This window comes from Rattus rattus, chromosome 13 (assembly GCF_011064425.1).
Source record: "Rattus rattus isolate New Zealand chromosome 13, Rrattus_CSIRO_v1, whole genome shotgun sequence".
NCBI lineage: Eukaryota > Metazoa > Chordata > Mammalia > Rodentia > Muridae > Rattus > Rattus rattus.
Window position 1 is genome coordinate 53,134,350 of NC_046166.1, and position 22,867 is coordinate 53,157,216.

General features: G+C 46.1%; 1 protein-coding gene across 2 annotated transcripts in view; it reads left to right on the forward strand.

The window, feature by feature from the left end:
- The window catches only part of Rbpms (RNA binding protein, mRNA processing factor), a 140,923-nt gene that overhangs the window by 54,063 nt on the left and 63,993 nt on the right, over positions 1-22,867 (forward strand). For both annotated transcript variants that reach the window (XM_032919231.1, XM_032919232.1), the window contains exons 2-4: positions 13,008-13,085; positions 14,658-14,696; positions 16,047-16,109. In XM_032919231.1, the coding sequence (XP_032775122.1) occupies positions 13,008-13,085; positions 14,658-14,696; positions 16,047-16,109 (180 nt within the window). The remainder of the gene's footprint in view (positions 1-13,007; positions 13,086-14,657; positions 14,697-16,046; positions 16,110-22,867) is intronic.

Sequence of the window (22,867 nt, forward strand, 5' to 3'; positions counted from 1 at the left end):
CCTCAAAGCGCTGTTTTTCCCAGACTCTAAAAATGTGCGCTAATGAATCATTTCAAACTTAACTTTTGAAAAACATTACAAACAAGCCATGCGTTAATAATGTACATTTTGCTTCCAGGGAAACTAAGATCTCAAATTGGAAACTGATGAAACACAGACTGTCTGGGGATGTGGGGGATCGTGTTTGGGTAGGGTCACAGGGAGGAGGTATACATAACTTTTACATAGCCTGTCTCCCTCCGCTCCCCTTCCCACCTCCCTCCTGAGAGGTCTCCTATAGCTCAGACTGACCTTGAACCCCGTACGTACTTGAAGAGGACCTTGAACTCCTGATCTGCTGTTTCCACCCGACAAGTGCTGGGATCTGTCTCAGTGTGCCTCTCTGTCCAGCTGTGACTTGTCATCTCTTACCCCGCAGTTCCTTTCTTTACATTACTTCTCAGATGTGCTCTAACCACAGAGACAGACTACTGCTACGTAGTGAAGCCGGCCTTCCACTTCCTGCTAATTAAATGCTTGTCTCGGTCAGGTTTTCATCACCAATAAATACCCTCAAAACGGTTTCTGGAACGAAGGACTCCTTCGCTCGTGCTCTTAGAGGTTTTGGTCCATATTTGAGCCACTGTCTTGCTTTTGGGCCCCAAATAAGGCAGCACATGATGATAGAGAGCCCTTGACAGATCGTAGTTGTTCATGGCAGCCAGGAAGAGATCAAGGACAGCCCTCCCTGGAAGGACATGCCCCCCAGTGGCCTACATCTCTAACTCAGCCCCCATCTCCTTGTTTCTGAACTCCCCGGTCGTCTTCAGATTGTCAGTGGATTAATCCACCAATTTAAGTCAGCTCTTACTCAGCCCCTCCCCCGAGCCCAGCTGATCACCGCATTGGGGTTCAGCCATCAGCACATTACTTACTTTGGAGTATTGCAAATTCAAAGTCTTACCCCATTCTTCTGAACTCGGCAAGAGGTAAGCTGGCTCCTGGAAAGACTCAGGTCATGTCGTTGGTCAATAACCATGGATGAGATCTCATATGTTGACATGACAGAGCAATGAATTGTGAGATACAGGGTACCTCTGTCTGATGTGTCTTTGAATCTGTTAGTTTACATGTATAGATCCGTGGTTAAATCATGTACTGTATGGTTTGAGATTTTTACGTTGGTGAAATTTACACATAGCGGGGCCTGGCGGCACACCCCTGTAGTCCCAGCACTCAGGAGGTAGAGGCCAGGGGAATCTCTCTGAGATGTAGAAACAGTGTTGTGTTGTGGTGGTGACGTTACTAAAAAGACCCGTCTTTTTAACAGCAGGCATAACTTTGTTCTGTCTTACCTATGCTGTCTCTGCTTTCGAATGACATTCTTTATTATATGTAGAGGAATTGGACATTCTTCCACTCGATCCAAATGGCAGTAACTAAGATTTGACTATTTGCATGAGTGATCGAGAAGCTTTGGCTGGACAGAGCTGCCCGTGCGGGATGCCGTTGGCTGTGTCTTTATTTGGTCATATTAGAATAGCGGCTCTGGCACGGTGAGGGCTGCTTTGCCCTCACATATCTTCATCTGTGTTCCAGTCAGAGCTGAGCTGGCGCTCTGGATTCCAGAGGTCACCGGCGGGCCAGATCACGTCCGCTCTAAAAAGATCTTTCACATACCCCTAGGTTCTGACAGTTTGGAAAATTCTTTCCGAATTCGGAAAGAACAGCTTTAGAAACTGTCTAGGTTGTTTAAAATTCGCCAGCAAGATGGCTCAGTGGGTAAGGGCGTTTGTGCCAAGCCTGACAACCTGAGTTCATTGATGGAACCCACAGATGGAAGGAGGGAGCCAGTTCATAGAGAGAGGGAGGGAGGGAGGGAGGGAGGGAGGGAGGGAGGGAGAATGGTAGAGATGGGTGAAAACATTCACAGAATGGAAGGTGCTATGTTGGTTTCTGTGAGCTGTTGTTTGTATTATTTTTAAGCTTTTGTTTGCATCTGTTTCTTGGCTTCTTTGCTCTCTTCTGGGATATCTCTTTCCTTTCCCCTTCTGGCATAGGAAGTTTATTATCCCTTTTCAGTGATGGTAAATCATCTCTCATGGACAACCCGTCTCAGGTCTTAGTTTCTTGGGTTTGTTCAGTGACCAGAGAACCTGCATCTAAGCCCATAAGTTCAGCATGACTCTCAAGATTTACTCTCTTTGGGCCACCAACCCTGTGCCCCGCCCTTTGATCTGGGCACACCTCCTGACCCCACCACACATGACTCTTTAGAGTGATGTCCTTCACACTTGGTGGCCTTTTGGATATGCGTACCCATGATGGCCTGGGCCTTGTTCTGGAGAACACTGAGATTTGAGTCTCTTGAGTCACATGGTTCTGTTGCCCTGGAAGTAACTGAGCCCTTTTTACAGACCACCGCAGGCCAGTTGCAGGAAGAGGGGACAGGCCACCCCTGGGGTTGCTCCTATCTGTATGTATACTATATTCACACAAATCAGTTCTTCACACAAATCAATTCGTTTTACTCTTGTAACACCTAAAAACGTTCCCCGAAACACAACAGCTTAAAACTCTTGGCTACTTGACGAGGGCCAGCAATCTAGAAACAGCTTGGCCACTCCGATCTAGTCCAAGGTCTCAAGATTGCAAGAAGACATGTTGAGTAGAGGCTGTAGTTATCTAAACCTTACCAGCCTTGGGTATCTGACTTTTTCCCAGAGTCAGAGTCTCACCCCCATTATCCCCAAAGCCTCTTTGTAGGGACCGTTGAGTATAAACACTAGGTAAAGGAACAGGACAGCTCCATGGAAGCCACTGGCCTTTGTGTCTGACTGCTGTATTCTCTTTTGTTAGAAGTGGATCACCATGCTGGGCAGTGGTCATGCATGCCTTCAATTCCAGCACTTGGGACAGTCCGAGTCTTAAGTTCAAGGCCAGCCTGGTCTACAGAACAAATGCCAGGACAGCCAGGACTGTACAATATTCAGAGAAACCTTGTCTCAAAAAACCCAAACCAAACAAACGCAAAGACGAAGGATATGAATCACCATGAGGTAGTGAACTGCTAGGTTATAAGAGACCGTCAGACGTTTCCAAGTGATCATGTCGCCAACATCTGTGGGGCTCTGTTTCTCGCCTTTGCCAACATTGTTCTTGTCAAAATTCTTTATATATGAGAAGATACAGCCAGCTATGGATCTTAAATAAGGCATAAAACACATAAAGAAATGTTAGTTACACAGTAGAGAATTGCAGTGTATATCCTTCTAGGCATGGTGGTGTAAGCCAACTGCAGCAGAGGTAGGCTGAGGCAGGGGCAGGTGGCTGTCTTTGAGGTCTGAGTTAGGGGAGGGGAGCCGCTACCCAGTAACATGAGACCCTATTTCAAAACAAACAAAATTACATCTTGAAAAGAGAAGTATCAGAGAATTGCAGGCATGTCTTAAGAGGAGAACAATTCGGAATGGCAAGGGGACATTTCTTGTCTATGAGGGACAGCATACAAGCAGATTAGTCCCTCATAGACATTAGGTGATTTTTTTTTTTAATTGATAAAACAGACCTCTAAAATCCATGTAAAAAACCACTGCTACTTATTTTCTCTTTGTTATATTTCCATTTCTATTAGGTTATTTGTGTGTGCATGTGCGTGTGTCTCGGTAGTCTGGGGTTTCCTTTATTTGGCTAAGCTTACTGGGCTGGGAGCCTCAGGGACCCACCCTGTCAGTGCAGGGATTGACTGCAAGCCCCTCCTTTCTATATATCCCCAGCTCCTTTAAACAAACCAAACCAAACAAAATGAAAACCATGGGTCCGGGGACCAAATCCAGGGACTCCTGCTTGTGGAGTAGCCTTTTGTGGCCTGAGCTGTCCTCAGCCTTCTGTCTGGATCCCCTGCCGTGTGCCAGGGGAGGGGCTGGGAGGGAGACGGAGCCTCCAAGGACATAGCCTTGTCTGGTTTTACCCTTACAAAGCCAACAATGACCTTGCGCTCTGACCCACCAGCCTCCGTCTTCCCGGGGCTGGATTCCAGGTGTCTGCACCACCTCACCTGTTTCTGGGAGCCTGGGCACCAAACCCAGGATTTCCCACTTTCGTAACAGCTACCCTGCCAGCTTAGCTGCTTCCTAAGCAAAACCATAGTAATTTCTTTTATGGCTCCTTCCCTGTTCTTTTACTAATGCTTAACTCATTTAGTGTATTATAAAGATAACCTGCGATTTCCCTCCTCCCTCCTCCCTCCCCTCCCTCCCTCCCTCCCTCCCTGCCTTCCTCCCTTCTCCCCCCCACCCCCTTCTCTTTCTGTCTTTCTAGACAGGGTTTCTCTATGTGGTCCTGCTGTCCTAGAGCTCGCTCCGTAGACCAGGCTGGTCTCGAACTCATATAGATCTGTCTGCCTCCTGCTGGGATCAAGGGTGTGCACCGCCGGGCTAGGAACTCTCTTTATCATTTGGGATCCACCCTCTCTGCTGATTTCTCATGGGAACACTCTGAAAGTGAACCAAGCTGGCATTGAAGGATTCGTGTTGGGTAACTAGCGTGGCAAACCCTTGCCTACAGTTCCCTATGTTCTGTGTTTCACATTCTCCTGTGAAGACGGTAAACATCGTGTGTAGTTCCGGGGATGGCTCGCAAACCCAGGTGGTGCCAGAGGGAAGGCACCTCAAGTGGCCTTGCCTGCCACTTCTGTCAGAACAGTGAGTGCCCTGGGCAGTGTTGGAAGCATCACCCGCGTACGCCCGCTGTGCCATTAAGGTCCTTTAAGGGACCATAGACATCCATTCTGTCTTGCTTTGCTTTGTGTGTGTAGTTTGAGACATGCAGAATGACAGTTGCCTTTAAAGCCGACTTGTCAAGTAGCATTATCCAATCTCTGTGCCGAAGAAGGAAGAGAGGTTGGGGAATCATGGTAGACTCTTTTGACTTTGTCCGTCCATGAGAAAGCCAGCTTTGTGCAGTTCTTCTGACGTGTCTTAATTTGAGGGTACAGCTAAGTGTGCTGTAGGGAACCGGAAGGCAAAGCGCTGGTGACAGTGTGCTACTTTAACACGTGTGTTCTAGAATACGATTTAATGGTATAAGGAGGGTTTGAGTGAAGAGTAAGGCTCTGAGGGCCAGTCAGGGTCACGGCAGTGGGTCACTGAAATGGGTCAAAAGAACTAAGGGGACCAGAGCAGACGAGCAACAGGACCCGAAGTTAATTTCATTGATGAAGTTCTTATAATACAATGTATATTATATTAAACACGCATACACACACAGTTTTCTAGTTACACTAACCACTCCAAATTCCTGATTTCTTGGATCCCTAAGAATTGGTTTGAAATGCGGGTTCGGTGCTCACGTGTGAGAGCACCTTTTCTCCTTCATTGGAAGGTAGCTTAGGGGAGACTTGTAAAGTAAAAGACTATGAACCATGTGGTAAGAAAGGCCCACTGGACACAGGGACTGGATTGACCCAGTGCTGCCCTGACATTGCTTCTGTGAATGCTTCCTCTCTTGCTTTGCTCTTCTCCTTGTCCTGGTCCTTCTGGAGCTTTCTGAGCACCTCAGCATAACACCATGGCATGCCTGTGGTGTTTGGCCACAGTGTGCAGAGGGTTAACCCGCTAGGTATGGTAGCAAACCGTAGATATCTTCAAATTAGGGAGGCAACATTAGGCAGTTTGGGCTCCCCCCAGTATAGTGACTCTTATCACAATTGAGTCTTCTGCCTATAGCTGATGTCCCGAAAATACTTTCCTAGGGTATGGGAAAGGTGTGTAAAGTCTAGTGTTGAGGACATTGTCAGAACCAGGCCCCTGGCTCCATCCTGAAGCCAGAGTCATTAAGAAATTAGAGTTGACAGGGCTGGAGAGATGGCTCAGTGGTTAAGTCCCGAGTTCGATTCCCAGCAACCACATGGTGGCTCACAGCCATCTTAATGGGAGCTGATGTCCCTTCTGGTGTGTCTGAAGACAGCAACAGTGCAGTCATATGAATAAAATAAAGAAATCCTGATAAAGTATATAAATCTTTAAACAGAAAAAGGACCTAGAGTTGGAGCTGGAGAGATGGACCAGAGGCTAAAAGTACTTGTTGCTCTTACAGAAGACCTGGAGTTGGTTTTCCCCGCACCCACATTGTGCCCCGCGATCACCAATAACTCCAGTTCTGGGATCATCTGACATTCTCTTCTGACCTCTGTAGGCAGCAGGTGTATGTACTGTACACATACATACATGTAGTCAAAGTGTTCGTGTACATAAATAGTCTTTAAAAATTCTTTAAATTAAGAAACTGGAGCTTGACAAAGACTGGTCACTTCTTGCTGTTTGCCTGTAATTAGAATTAAATGCCCAGGAGACCATTTTATTACTTGTGTGTAATCAATTATCATGGTGTCAACACATGACTAGGAAAAAAAAAAAAAAAAAAAAAAGAAAAAAAGCCACCCGTGGCAATGACATGGCTAGTAGTCCTTAGCTTGTGCTCCTTCTCTCTCCCTCTCTCCCTCTCCCTCTCCTTCTCCCTCTCCCTCTCCCTCTCCCCTGGGTGTGCATGTGTGTATGCACGCACGCACACCAAATACAAAAGTACAAACTGCTCAGTCTACAGGAAGTCACTTGTATGTGTATATTTTACGGCCGACCTTTTGGTATTAGATGACTGAAAATAATTAACCAGTAATATTTATATGGCTGAGTCTCTGCCTGTCTGTCTGTCCATACCTCCCTCCCTCCCTCTCTCTGGGACGGACCCTCTGTGTAGCCCCAACTATGTACTTCTGGTTGGCTTCAAATTCCCAGAGACCCACTTGTCCCTGTCCTCTCATGCTAAGTTGAAAGGCATGCACCACCACATCCTAAGTGAGTCTGTCTCAGTCCTAAAGATTTTGTGTTACTATTACCCAACCTCTCACTGATCCCAGAGTAGTGGGCCATTCTCAAAGCAAGAATGTCTCCTCACAGGTACCAGGATGGCCCTGCACCTTGGGCCGTAACTCAGTGACCTTTTTTGGTTGGTCTGGTTTTGGTTTTGTCTCAAATGTATGTGTTTAGAACGCCTATGTAACCACTGCATGCCTGTAACGGCAGCCGCGAAAGCAGGAGGATCAAGAGTTCAAGGTTGTCCTCAGCTCCATAGTCCCCGGCCAACCTTGGAAACAAGACAAAGCAAAACAGAACGAAACACTGCCTTGCGGTCAGAGTTGAAATGAGTCATGTTACACAGAGGTTTTGTCCTGTTTTTGTTTTGTTTTGCTAGGTAAGCCTGACCCTGTGTATCAAGAATGAACAGGAAAATGGGGGTTGGGGGTGAGGTGTCCAAGTGAGAACAGAAGTAGACATGTAGTTAGCTTCCCATGTTTTTTAAAGATGGTATTTTCTTGCACACGAGTGCTTCCCCCACCCCCACACCCTTTTTGGGGTCTTGTCCCTTAACACTCTTGGGTCTGCTTGTTTGTTTGAGGCAGGGTATCATGTGTACCATGCTGGCTTTGAACTGTTGGTCATGGAGGCACACCTAGCAATCTATGACATGCAAATCTTTTTTTTAATCCTTAATTTTATTGGAGGAGAGGTTGTTAATCCATGCTAATCTTTTCTGCCTGCCTGTCCCGTGAAGGGATTGGTCACTGGTGTTGTAGCTGCTGATACTGTGCAGCAAGACTGGGAAATTAGTCACTCGTCCTGTTTGCCACGACATCTTCAGAACCGTTGACAAGCAACGCCTATGTGCTTTGGGTGTGTATGTGTTTGAAGACTCATAAATCAGCCTAGGGATACTTGCCCGCTCCGTGCTTCCTACTGTGTGAAACACGGCAAAAAAAAGAACCTCTTTTGTAACCTGAGAGAAATCCTTCCTTTGGATCTTGCTTCTAGAAGAATAGTTTTTACATTGGGATGATTCGCACAACACATTTAGAAGTTTCTAGTGTGTGTGTAAGTATAGACCAGTTACATGGGAAAGACAGGCCAACGAGTTGGTTCTGACTGAAGACACGTGCTGTTAAACCTGGTGTCCCGAGTTCAATTCCAGGGACCTTCGTGGTGGAAGGAGAACCAACCCCTAAATGTTATTCTCTGACCGCCACACGAGCCCACGCATTCAAGAGCACGTGTGCACATGCATGCACAGATCTGGTACATTGCATCCCCGTGTGTTGATCCACGCATGTGCTCCAGTTTGGGAGGCTGAGGTAGGAGGGTTGTAAATTTGAGGTTAGCCATTACCACATAGTTAGACCCTGATGAAAAGAAAAGGTAGTTTCAGAGGTGATGAACTTTTACAGTGGGCTAGATAAGCAGAGAGGGAGTCCGGTGGGCCTTTAGGAAGTGGAAATTGACCTTGTTCTGTAGCTTGATTTAAATATAGAGAACACGTGGAGGAGATCCTTGACACCATCGTAAACAAACACACACCAAACCTTGGGCAAATGCTCATCAGGTGTGACCACCGGTTACAGATGAACATTACCACGTGCCTGAATTAAGCCTGCCCCACTGCTCCGTATCTGACTCGCCCTCCTCATGTGATCCATATTCTAGGCTCATAGTCTTTCTGATCTAGGCAAACCTCAGATCTGCAGTGACTTCTGAAGTTTATCAAGTAACAAGTCAGCCACTACAATGATGCTCTTTTCCCAATGAGGAAGTGATATACACCATGGTGGTTTTTACCTAAGGCCCAGCCGTGGGTCTGCAGTAATGTTAGATGGTGGCTAAGGCTCGCATGCTCATCCAACACAGCGCAGAGCCTTTTCTGTTAAATCTTTAGCCTGGTTGGGGCAAGAATGAAAGTCGCACCCACAGGATCCTTTAGAGCCCCTTTGGGATATATTTGTCACTAGCGTCATCTTTTGAACTTCTCTTTGTCCTTGACTAAGAGATGCCCTTTCCTGTGTTTTTTTAAAGGGAACATCTGGGATGTTGAAGGCATGGTGCCCGTCATGTCTGTGTTCAGAGACAGTGCTTGTAAATTAAGGGCTGCCACAAAGTTCCCGTGACAGGCATCCTTTGTCATTGGTAGGGGGACAAGGATTTTTTGGAGTATAGCCCTTTGTCCCTCGGGTTCCAGCTGGGCCACCATGTGACAGAGCTGAGCTTATGTTGCCATAGGTGATGAGTTTATGACAGTCAGCTCCCCGCAGTGAGGATCTTGTCTTTCTGATTTCAGCGCACTGCTATGTGCTGACCCAGACGAGTGTGTGATGAGATGGGTCTTCAATCCTGTGACTCTGTCCCTGCTTGCCACCAGGGGAGTACAGCTGAGATTTATAGAGTTATTTTTCCACTTCTTTGTTATCTAGATTTTTTTTCTTCCTTTCCCTTTTCTTTTCTTTCCTTTCCTTTTTTTTTTTTTTTGAGTTGAGGACCGAACCCAGGGCCTTGCGCTTGCTAGGCAAGAGCTCTACCACTGAGCTAATCCCCAACCTCTCTTTCCTTCTTTTCTTTCTCCTCCATCCCTCCTCCTCCCTCATTCTCCTTCTAGTTCTCCGCCCCTCTTTACCCTTCTTCCCTCCTCCTCCTCCTCTTTTTTTTTTTTTTTTTTTAAATGAAGCTGATTAAGTTTACCAGATCTGGGGCAGACTAGAAATGATTGTAAGCACATCATATTCTGGAAACTAGTGGCCTTTAGTTGAATAGCAGCAGTGTATAATGTAAATATTCAAGACCTATTTCTATTTCCCCTTACGAGTTTCTTCATATGTTCAGTCACAGGAGAAGGTTTGAGCAACCCCCAGCTAGTGAGGTAGGCTTCTCAAATGGAGTGAGCTTCCCTAGACTCTAGGAAACGCCATTTTGTCTACGTTGACATGAAACGCCAGTCTTTTATTAGTTTCCCACAACTCAAAGAGTTTTTTTTGAGCCTTTTGTGTTTGTTTATAGGTGACTTGCAAACTTGGGCACACCAAGCGTTGGCTTTTCTTCCTCTTCCATATATGGCAGTTTCTTTCTAGAACATTAGAACAAAAGTCTCTCACATCTAAGTCCAGAATGTTTACCTAAGGCTTCCTCCACAAACACTACAATTCGTGTTAGTATAAATACAAACCTCTTAACTTTCTAAGACAAAGCAGATATTCAGGGTGATCCTCCACTTACAAATCTGAATTATTTAATCCAGGCACAGTGCAGGGTATGTCTTAGTCCCAGCACTTTGGAGGTGAATGCAGACCGCTTACCCTAACCCAAACCCTAACTGTAACCCTTACCCTCACCCTTATCCTTACCTTACCCAACCCCTACCACTACCCTTACCAATACCCAGACCTAACTCTACCTTTTGGGTCATCCTTGGCTGCATAACAAGTTTGAGGTCAGCCTGGGCTACACGAAATCCTGTCTAAAAACAGAAACTCCCAAACACCTTCAAGTATAATGCACGCTACTGGGTTATTCTCCTCACAGAATGAGAAAACACCTACGCTGTCGTAACCCCTGGGGTCATTCTTCTCAGCGGATCGTAGATGCTCGCACCTGTGTGCTAAAGGTGCTCCCCTCCCTAAATGCTGAAACCAAATGACATCTTTTCCTTGCATTTTTTTTTCATTTTTTCTGTTCTCTTGTATACGTGTGGGTACATGCATGAGAGAGTCAGAGGTCACCATAGGGGAGGTGGGTCTCTCCTGAACACAGCTGGTTAGGTTTGGTGGCAAGTGGCTTTATCTGCTGAGCCTTCTTGACACTGTTTTTCACACCTATCTTTTTTTTTTACTGGTAGCATAATATTTTTTTTTTATTATTGGTATAATTGACTTACATATTGCCTTTTGTTCACAATCCCCAGGTATCTAGTGAGTTTCATTGGTAAATTGGCAAGTCTGTAAAACCTTTTTCTTTAGAACAGTATTAGAAATGTAAGTTAATCTCTTGAGCGAACTCCCCAAACTTACCCAGTGTGACCCACAGCTCGCTGTCCTGCTGGGCAGACAGTGTCCTAACTGTACAATACAGGGTCTGCATACCACGTTTCTGTGTAAATCTTCCATCCGGTCCATACTCCGCACAGAGCTAGGATGTGGTGGGTACTTGGAGTTAGGGTTGATTCTCTTGCCCATGTTGTCCTCACCAGAACGACCCGGATGCTATTCAGTTTTGCTCCATGAGAAGGCAGGTGAGCAGCTGGGAAGGAGAGTTCCCTCGTGCACCTGTCAGCAATTTCACCTTTTCCTCAAGAACTTTCTTTGTGTCAGAGACAAAAGAAGAAAGGAAAAAGACATACAGAGTTGATCAACAGACCTGACCTTGGCGTCAGCCAAGCACACACTTGTCTGAGGAACTCAGTGCGGTGCTCTGAGGCATAAGACAAGGAAGGAGCATTTTCATTTTTAAGTTAAACCATACCTTACTATATGTGTCAACAGGTTCATGGATACATGAACTGGTACATCCATGTAACAGGACACTACTCAGTAAGAAGGCACGGGTGGACTTCCGATAGACAGCAGTGCGGATGAGGTTAGCTCTCTGTAAGCAGGAATGAACTGAGACAAACTCCATCCGCACTTCTATTCTGTGGTTCTATTTTGACTTTGGAGCAAATGTATTCATCCGTAGTCACAGCTGATACCTGGGGATGGTGGGACAGGGCCGGGAGGAGTCAAGGAATGGGTGAAGTCAGGAATGGTGGCCCAGTGCCTGTGATCCTGGTTAGTACTTAACTCCTGAGGAAGAAGGGTTGTGAGTTCGAGGTCTACCTGGTCTGTGAAGTGAGACTCTGAGGAGGCGCCATGAAAGGTGATGGGTTCTCTCACTCAGTTTTGATGGTCTCACGTGTGTGTGTGTGAAAGAGAGAGAGACAGACAGACAGACAGACAGAATGACAGACCAGACAGAGAAAACTAAACAAACCCTACATTTTCAAGACATAGAGCATAGGTGTTTTAATAAATTGAAAGGAACCAGTCAGCATTCTGAGATTGCTATGTGAACAGCGTGTATGAACCACTAACATGCAGATGGCCTGACATTGCTGGACCAAGAAAAGGGCCTTACCGATTTTCAATTCTGTACTCGCAACTGTGGAAAGTGTTAGACGTCATGCAGTGTCCCTCTTTGTCATTTATATATGGTTAATGGTAGAACATGACATCTAAGGAGGAGCACAGTCATGTTGTATTCCTGAGTAGAGTAAGAGAGCGGAAAGCTAGGCAATGCTTACTCTGTAGCCAGTCCTTGACTCTGGAGTCCAGATGAGGTCCTGAGCCATTAGCTTTCCATGCACCCTGTGATTTGACCTTAGGTTCCTGTGTAGTCTGTCACACTCTGCCCCTAGAATGTGCAGCTCTGCACTTTGCCCAGCCTGAGTTTTCTTCCTTCCTTCCCCCTCTTTTTTTTTTTTTTTCCGGAGCTGGGGACCGAACCCAGGGCCTTGCGCTTGATAGGCAAGCGCTCTACCGCTGAGCTAAATCCCCAACCCCCTTCCTTCCCCCTCTTGACCCTTATCTCTCTCAGGTAAACTCTTTTCTGGGTTCTCTGGTTCACACACCAGCTTGCTTTCTCTGAGTTTTCAGTCAGAAGCAGGTTGTGATTGTTTACCTTAGCAGACGATTGTGTGCAGTGTCTCCCGTGTATGTTCACACACGTGTTGGATGACTTCTGTCATTGGCACCAGCAGGTACCTTGACAGTGTGTGTTGTTCGTAGAACCCGGGAGAAACAGCAGTCGGTGAGAGGAACAGGGTGGTTACCTGCAAGCTCTTGGGTAGACGTGCTTGACTTAATCTCACTTCTTTTATATTTATTAAAATAGTAGTAATTAACACCACCAAGCGACACAGTGACCAGAGAGACTGAAGCAAGAGAAGCCAAAACTTGAGTTTTCTTTTCAAGTGTGTCCTATTGCTGTGGGAGAAGAGCGGAAAGTCTCTATCGTCCTCACGATACAGTTTTAAACAATATTAAAATTATACAGAGTTTCCATTCGTTCTGTCATAGAGAGCATTGTAGGGGCGTCGGGGACCTGTTGCGATTTAAGATGAGAAGTAGCCTCTGGATTCTTTCCACCCTTGATCACTCTCCTGTTCCATTTATTTTCTAGGTCCGGACCCTGTTTGTCAGTGGCCTGCCTCTGGACATCAAGCCCCGAGAGCTGTACCTGCTCTTCAGGCCATTCAAGGTACTTTGTGATGTTTCGTTGTGGCCTTAAGTAGGAATGTGTTTGAGAAAGTGCCCTGTAGCAAATCGCGTGTATGCGTGTGGTTAAGAACCTGTGCTTCATTTATATCAAACGTCATAAATGTTCAACAAAGCAAAACGTTACAGGCTAACTTGTATGAACTGAAGGGAAATCTTTGCCTGGTGTTTAATGACCTGTCTGAGGGAGTTTCCCGTCATTTCTGTGGAAGTACAGTCACCTTAGAGATACTAAATGTTGGGGATTGAAGGTTGGGCTCCAAGTTAAAGTCAGTCTAAGCTTAAAGTTGGACCAAAACTGGAGTAGCTGTGCTCTCAAGACAAAACCTTGAAGGTTGGCTTTTCAGACCCAGAATATGCCTGGGAAGGCATCCCGAGTGTGGGGCCTGTGAGTTTAGCGGGGTTTTGTTAGCAGCAGGAAGAGAACCGAAGCCCGGCAGGGCCAACCTTACAGCTGAGAGATGGTGATGGGTTTCTGGGCTGTCCTGATGAAAGGACACTTGAGAGACAGGATTCAGCCTGCTAGAGATAAGATGTGACAGAAAACACGAGAGTTGGAAAGGAGAATGATTCAGGAAACAATCAGTTATGACCCACAAAGATGAGAATATAGTTGATGGGCCAAGAAGACACCATGTGTGGACAGGTAGACAGCCATTCCCAAAATGCATCAGTAACAATGACAGCAGAGAGAAACCATTTGGTTCCTGTTGGTGACCATTCTCGTGCTGTCTTACCTGAGTGAAATACTGCTTGCCCTTTGCATCTGAGACTTTCAAGGTTTGAAATCTCTGCAGTTTCTAAGAAAAGGAGCCCCTTGGGAAAGAGGAAGAGGCAGTGCTCTGAATTATGACCAGCTTGGATAGCCTCCCTCAAGGCCTTGGATGTAAATGCTTACAGTAACTAGTTGGCAACTCAGTTTTCTGTTGGGAAAGACAGAAGGATGAATCAGTCCCAGCACTGCTCAGAAACCCCAACGCTGAAGTCAGGACCTTGGCATATCCTTAGCAACCCTAGTTTAATTACAGCCCAGGGCAGCCGACCCTGCTCTTCAAGTCTGTCTCTACACTGATAATCGGTGTTTCCCTGTGTCACCTGTCAGTGCATTCTACCAGCCATCGATATTTCTAGAAAGAAGTACGGATTTCATTTCTGAGGATCCAGGAAGACTGAAAGAGGGCTAGAGAAAGGCAGGGATGCCTCCCAACCTCCATCAGACTCCACAATGGAAGTTGGTCATTTCATTAAGCAATGAGAGCTCAAAGGAATGCTCTCTCCTGCTCAGCCTTTCCTGAGTTTCACATGGTTATCGGTTTTGTTTTGTTTGGGAGTATTGGAGATTAAACCAAAGGCTTTGTGTATGCTGGTCAAACACCCTACCCTGAGCTACACCTGACATCCTGTGTGTCTGGTGTTGGTCTATAATGTGTTTTGCTAAGTAACATCTGTGAGACGTATGGCATAGTTCGCAGTCTGAGGCTTTAATGACTCATTTTACTTGAGGATGGAATCGTAACGCTGTTTCTTCCTTCTAAACCTGTTCTCTGTTTTTCAGGGCTATGAAGGTTCTCTCATAAAGCTCACATCTAAACAGGTAAGGATTGAGAACATCCAAAAATGGTCACTGTTTGCTAATTAAGCCCAATAAATATTGTTTTGTTTCAACTAGAATTTTGGACCTATGTGCTATCTGAATTAAAGGTGAACTTGACTGGGAATTAGTATAGGAAAATAGTAAGAGATTACATACATATACTTGTATGCAATCTCTTTTCACTCGTCCATAGAGGCCAGAAGAGGGCGTAAATCCCCAGGAACTGGAGGTAAAGAAAGTTGTAAGCTACATGTTAGTGTTGGGAATCAAACATGGGTCCTCTCAGTGATCTTAACCACTGCACACCATCTCTGCAGCCCTAGTCCCAGTTCTTGACTAGTTCTCTTCATGAAATATTTGCCATTTGTATGAGAATATTAGATGGTAAATAATCAATCGTACAGTCTACCAAACCCATAAAAATCACAGATGAAAAGCCAGGTGGTGTGGTGGTCGTACATGCCTGTAACCCCAGCAGGTGGATCACTGTGAGTTCCAGGACAGCCGGGGCTACACAGAGAAACCCTGTCTCAAATCCAAACAAACAAATAAATGAAAAACCCAACAGAACAGAAAACCACAGGCGGAACCCAGGTATAGAGCGAAGTGTAGCAAGGTCAGGCTGCAGATGGTGATGGACGGGGTTCACGGAGACCGTCTGAATGTTTCTCTTTGAAGCTTCTCAGTAAGTCAGGTAACCTCTGCTATAACAGAGATGAACTAGGTTGCAGGCAGCCTACCCAGCGAGGGATCTGAAAGGAGCCTGTGACTTTGAGCGGTGTCCTTGCAGGCCTGTGAATGCGAAGTGTCTTAGAAGGTGCGGTTTGGCTATGAGACGGAGGCTCATTTCGTAGTTTTGGTTGCGCAGTGAAAGCACAGGGCTTCTTACCACTGTGTCATTATATTCCTTGCACTTACAGTGAACCAAAACGTGATTCGCTTTCTCTTTGCATTTTAAAAGACGACGAAGCTGAGGTACAGTGAATTTGATTAGGAGACTAGAGCCTCTCCAGCCCAGATTTTCCTGTCCCCTGTTCACCGCCGCTCACCTTCCAACCACCTCTTTTTTTTTTTTTTTTTTAATTTCTTTTTTAACAAACGTGATTCTCTAAATTCTTGGCTGTGCCCTCAGAACTGCCCTCACCTTCCCTTTGATTCACGTAAGAAATTTGGTTAAGCCGTCAGATCCTGGTTCTTGGGATTGGCTTTCTTATTTCTACCCATTGCCTGTGGTCATCTCTTTATCTTAGTTCTCAGTTAGACACCGCCCTTGACTTAGAAAACAGATGTCCCTTGAACTTGGTTTTTTTTTTTTTTTTAATCTTGATTTTTTCTTTCTCTTTCCCTCAGCCCGTAGGCTTTGTCAGTTTCGACAGTCGCTCAGAAGCAGAGGCCGCAAAGAACGCTTTGAACGTAAGTGTGCGTCGCTCTGATCGAGCGCATTTCCTTAGGTAACGAGGAAGCAGTAGAACCCCAGCAGATCAGAGGTCACGTGGAGTGTCACCGGAGTTGTTAGTATGGAAGCCTGGGCTTCCGCAGCCCTGACAAGCCACACCTGGCTTCTTGTCCCCCTACACGCCATTAAACAGACAAATAGAAATGGGACTAATTGTCTTAGTCACTGTTCTACTGCTGGGAAGAGACGGAGAACAGGGCAAATCCATCCTGGAGGGGAGCTCTGTGAGAGCTGCATCCTGGCCCACAGGTAGACACAGTCTGGTGACTGAGCATTCAAACCTAGTCGATGCCATTCTTATTCAAACCGCCACATCCCTCTCTGTCCCCAATGGGCTTGTAGCCATATATCGCAAAACTACATTGAGTCCAGCTTAAAGGCTCTCATAGTCTATCAAGCTCAACACTGTTTATAAGTGCAAAGTTCAACGTCTCTGAGGTTCATGGCAATTTTTTAACTCTAATCCTATGTCAAATCAAAATTTAGAAACAGATCACGTACTGTTTTTATATAACTGGTTTATGTTTTTTATTGTTGTTGTTTGTTTTGTTTTTGTTTTTTTTCTTTAATTCACTTTACATCCTGATCCCTGTCTCCCCTCCTGGTTCCTCCTCCCACAGTCCCTCTCAACCACCCCCTTTCCCTTCTCTGAGAGAATGGGACCTCCCACCCCCCATCCCCAGCCCCCGCACTTGTATATCAATCAGTCTCTGCAGGGCTACACACTTCTCCCACTGAGGCCAGACAAGCCAGCCAAGATAAGGGGACAGATTCCACAGACAGACAACAGCTTTAGGGTTAGCCCTGTTCCAGTAGTTGAGGAGCCACATGAAGACAGAGCTGTACATCTTCCCGCATAGGGGGAGGGGCACTAGGTCCATCCTGTGTATGTTCTTTGGTTGGTGCTCAGTCTTTGAGAGACACCAAAGGTCTAGGTTGGTTGACTCAGTTGGTTTTCCTTTGGAGTTCCCATCCCCTTTAGGGCCCATAATCCTTCCCCCAACTCTGCCATAAGAGTCCCCAAGCTCCATCCAGTGTTGGGCCGTGGGTCTCTGCGGCACATCACATCCTTCTAACATAGAGGACGTAGCAGCACAGAATACACACTACCAATCCAAAAGGGAGAAGAGCGAGCCTAGTGCCGAAATACTGGGCCAAGTAAAAACCAGCAGGTCAACCCCCAAATTCTGCATCTCCATGTGCGATGGTCAGGTGCTCTTCAGATCTCCAGTTCCTTTCTGTTTTGCTGACTGCAAACAGTCCTCTCCTGGGCTGATTTCCCTCCAGCTCTACACCCTTCCTGTGGGGCTTTCCTGTGTGGGTATCCCAGGAACCTGCATCTCCAACATATCCAGGTCTCCAATGCAATCCAGGCCGCACCTTCACAACTTTACACGGTAACTTCTGGGCCTCCCTGCAGGGACACCCCTGACACATACCTGGCCTCAGGGGCTTTCCTTGGCCCTGGAGGGAGATTCCACAGCCCGTTTCTTGGACCCTTGGCTCCAGAACAGGAACCACATCTCAGAAGCTGCCAAGTTCTGGTGCTTGTTGGGGCTGGAACCTGGCCTCTGCATTCAATTACATTCGCTTCAGCTTTTCTCCAGGGCTTATGCTGCTCTTTAATTCCTTCTGTAAAGCTCTGTTGCTTGGGGTCTTGCCCTGAGGTCACCTCTTTTTACTCCATTTGCGGCAGGCACTGGACTTGGCTCCATTACACCCATGATGCTCCTGTTCTCCTCAAGATGTATGCTTTTCTATGTCTTTGTCCAGTGTGTTCCCTTTCCTCATAGATATGCATAAAAGGTATTGCTTAAACCACATAACACAGCCAATGTTAGACCCTTTTGAAATCTGCCAATGCCATTAATCTCAATTTAACATCAGGAAGACTTTCTTTTTTGAAACTTTTTTTTTTTTTTTTTTTTTTTAAAAAAGATTCATTTTCTGTCTTCAGACACCAGAGGAGGGCATGGGATCCAGTTACATGGTTGTGAGCCATTGTATGGTTGCTGGGAATTGAACTCAGGACCTCTGGAAAGAGAAGTCAGTGCTCTTAACTACTGAGCAGTCTCTCCAGCCCCATCATCAAGAGGACTTTTTAGTTTTTTTTTCTTTAAAGTAGCCACATTCTTTGTTAAAATTCAACAACAATGGTCTCTAGGTCTTTTACTAATACTCTTCCTCTCTGAAACCTCTTTAGCTGGGCTCCCACAGCTCAGATCCGCCTCAGCTCTGGTCCTCCATGTTCCCACTAGGCTGGCCCATTAGCTTCCCACCCCATTTCCCCCTCTGCCTAAAGCATTGAAGTTTAAGTCTCCCAAGTTTCCCCACATTCCTACAACAGTGTAGTCAGGCCTGTCACAGCAGTATCCCACTCCTGGTACCAGTTTCTTTCTTCATCATTGTTCTGTTGCTCTGAAGAGACACCATGACCCTGGAAACACTTAAGAAAAGAAAACATTTTCTTAGGGGCTGACTTACACACTCAGAGCTTATCATGGTGGGAAGCATGGTGCTAGAACTATCCTGATCCCCAGGCAGCCATCAGAGAGAGCCTGGGCCTGACACAGGCTTTTGAAACCTCAAAGCCCATCTCCAGTAACACACTTCCTCCAACAATGCCACGTCTAATCCTTTTAAATAGTGCCACTGCCTAAGGATATAAATATGTGAACCTGTGGAAATCATTCTTATTCAAATAGAAATGGTTTGGGTTTTTTTTTTTTTTTTTAGTTTTTTTTTTTTTTTGGCTGTTTTGTTTTTTTGTTTTGTGGTATCACCATACTGGGAAATGGAATAAATAAGGAGCAATCTACCACTAAACTCTATCTTTGGAGTTCTGCTATGATTTAAGTTCAGGGCACAGCCTGGGGGTGAACACAGCTCAGAAGTCCTGATGAACTTGGGGCCTACCTGCCCTTCACTGCCACCATTGTCTTAGTTCCTGGTTTGGGTGCAGGTATCTCTCTCTCTCTCTCTCTCTCTCTCTCTCTCTCTCTCTCTCTCTCTCTCTCTCTCTCTCTTTGAGGCTGGTCTGTAGCTCACTTGCTGGCCTGGGAGCAGGGAGCCCTGGCATTGATCTGCAGCATGGCGTCAGTGTGATGACACAATCCCAGGATGACGTAATCCTAGATTTGATGGGTAGAGATAAGCGGATAAGTTCAAAGCGACTTTGAGGATCACCTGAGCTGATAGGATACTCTGTCTCCAATCCACTCACCCAAAACTCGCGGCTATAGCTTAATGGTGGAATGCTTGCCTTGCATGCAAAGGCTCTGGCTCCATTCCTTAGTACCATGCAGAAAGACAGACAGACAGACTTTTACTCTTGCCAGAATGGTGACAGAAATATGAGTGCCCAAGATGAGCAGCAAGGGACTCGTCCATTTAATTAGTCATCTTGAGCTAATTCTTCCTGGATCAAAACCAGACAAATTATCGAGTAGCACTTTGCTTTTCCTCTAGCAGTCTTACCAAAATGCATGTGTTGTAACTTGGGTCTGACATAGCCATGCTGGCATGCATCTGTGTCTGTCTTCTGCATAGAAGCCGATAGAGAACCCATGCTGATCGCCATTGGGCCCTAAACACCTAACAGAGCAACTCGGACCTGATGCTCTCTCGGAAGACATTCTGCACTACTGTGCTATATTACAGTGGTAGTCAGTTGTAAGATTACTTATTCACCACATTTGTTAGTGTCTCATACCAGCATTTTCCTAATGAGCTTTCCCCTCCTTTTGAATGTTGAAACAAACCATCCCTAAGGGCGAGAAGACAGCTGAGCTCAGTTCCTGCTGGCCACCTGCTGGCCCTTGGGTTTCAGTGAAGGCTGGCTGAGGTGTGCCCCAGGCAGTTAGCAGAAAGGAAAGGCAGCTCAGGTGAACCAGGTTTTCCCAACCTGACCACAAGTGCTGCCATGTATGGGCTCCCGGAACTTGTCCAGAAGCTCTGTAATGGACCTTAAGAAGAGAGTTGTTGACTGTGTGTGACGGAGCACACCTTTAATCCCAGCACTCAGGAGACGGCCTGAGAGTCTTTGAGTTCTGAGACAGCCAGGGCTCTGTTGGCGGACTCTGTGTAGTTATGAGTTGTGGGAGACCTGAAACTGATGCGGAGGTCCCAGGGAAACCTCTGAATATTCACCCCACATAATGGTGACATAAGATTTTAGGGTTCGAAACAAAAAATAATGTGTATATCCTTGTGTGCATAGCACCTATGGGCGACTTAGGACTCCAGGATCTCCCAAAGAGGGTAGAAATTTTTCCTGTGTTGAGTTAGTGACCTCTGGGCAGAATAACTGTCAGAGGAATATGTAAACCAGTCATTTACTGAGCACTGGCCTCACACTATGAAACACAGTGTGTTATAGAATGTTGTAATGTTATAGTTACTTTATGGAGCTCAGGAACAGAGGGTATGTCTAGCAGGTATGACCCAGTTGTCAGTTCCATAAAAAAATTTTTTAGTGATTTTTCATTATATGTTCATATAAGCAAAATATTCTCAGTATCACCAAACTTTAGACAAAAAAAACCTACCAGCTCTGTTCAGGCTGCGTTTTCTTTTATTCCAAACACGTGGTCATCTTCTAAACTCTGAACTGTGCTGGGTCCCTTAAAGCTAATTCCTTTGTTCTTGTAAAGGAAGGCGTGGCCAGTGCAGCCCTAGTTTGCCCCGCCCAGTTTCTGATATTTGGTAACTGACATCACTGATACCGTCCTAAGAACAACAGGCTTCTACAGTGACACTGTCAGTAAGCGGGCAGCATATTCGTGAGGCTCCTGTTTTAATGGCCACAGTTGTTGAGCTGTGATGGCTCCTTGCGGTACCAAGTAGAACCCACCAGACATCATTTCCGTTTCGGTTGGTGCCCAGGTGTATTCTGTTTGCCCCAGGAGCCTTGTCGTCCTGAATCTAGTGATAGATTTTTAATCTTGTGCCCGGCTCTCTCTTCTCCTCTCCAGCAGTAAATCTGTTTCAAGAACAGCATATCTTGTCCCTTGGTGTCATAATCATTTGTGTTGATCGCTAAGAATCTCAAATAATAGCGATCTAATCTTCCGGCTTTGTTGAAGGGGCTTCTTTTTATGCGTGGAACAGTGAGTCTGGGCTTGCCGCTGCCCAGGGCTGACTGAGTGCCTGGATCATCTCTTTCTTGATGTGGTTAACTTGCGAGCATAGCATTAGAGCTTTGCTGCACCTTGGAAACGTGGCAGTGCTGGGCGGTGGGTGGTGCTTGGGAGGCTGAGGCAGGCAGATCTCTTGAGTTTGAGGCCAGTTTGGTCTACAGAGTTCTTAGGACAGCCAGGGCACAGTAAATCCCTGTCTCGGAAAACTAAAAAGAAAAACGGGGGGAGAGGGGAAGGGGGGGGAGAAAGAAACCTGCAGTATTATAGATAGGGAAACAGAGCAGACTGAGAGTGGGCTTGGTGTCTTACAGTCAGACCCTGTTAGACCCTGAGATCCTCAGTCAGCATCTTAGTCCTGTCTGTTCCGCCTGGCTTGTTGCTACACTGTTTCTGATGGCAGTTAGAAACTGTTACTTCCCACTGTCCAGGACAAATAGCCAGGATAAAGTTCCTGTGTGACCATGGAGCCCAGTTACCCCTCTCTGCAGAGAAAAATGGGTCCATTCATGGTAATGTACTTAAACATAAGCTACTGATTATCTCTCTGGGGCTGACCTATTTGCTCTTTCCAGGGTCATCTTTTGTAAGGAGCTAAAAATCTCTGTTGCCGGCATCCATTGCCCAACATTCCCTGTGCCCTTTGCTGAGGCTGTTTTCAAAGCGTTCCCTGGGATCCTTAGAGAATAGTCCAGTGGTGTAATACCCGGTTTGGTTCCACTGTTGAGAAACGTAAACCTTGATCCACAAAGCGTGTTTTAGAGAATAATGGACAGTCAGGGACCACTTCCAGTTTGGAGCTTTCCTGGTTACTTTGTCTCAGTGACTGCCTAATTAAGTAATTAGTGTCAGCTTTCTGGAGACAATGACTTTTAAATCCATTGGCTTTTCTGCCACTCCCAGCCCAAGCTTCAGTTACTGGGACAGTGTCCTCAGGTTGTAGTAACACTGAACCCTGATCCAAGGTTGCTCACACCCCCAGATTTCCTTTTGGTTACTTAGGGCTCTGTTAGCCACATGACTGGAACCCCCTTCCATCCTTGAACAGAAGAATGTCTAGCCCACTTTACCCTTTGCATACAGTTGATGCTTTTGGACAGTTAGTTCTTCCCATGAAAAATGGATGAGAAAGTCGACGAGCACCATATTGCTTGTAGAGTTTATTTGTGCTTTTGGGAGGTAAATATAGTGATGATCTGAAGCTAGCCTGATTTGGGAAATTTTTAGCAGAAGCACGCAAGCCCTTGAGCAGTGTGGAACGCAATTTCTGGGTATCTCTTAACGGATCACCTCACTGCCTACTAGTAAATAAGGATTCCTGTTCTAGTAAATAAGGATGGTGGTAGGTAGTGCCTCAGAGCTGCAGGCATCAGCAGGGTCCTGGCCGAGGTTCCCTGAGGCAATGGGAATGAGCTGCTCGGAAATCACACAGCTCTGTATATGGGTGCCATTAACCGTGTCTCCCTCCCTTGTCTTAAGCGGCTCCCACACAGGCTTTAGCTTAGACTTTGCTGTAAGGTACAGCAGGACGCAGAAGGCTGAAAGAATCAAGTCACTGCGTTACTCCAACTTGCCTTAGC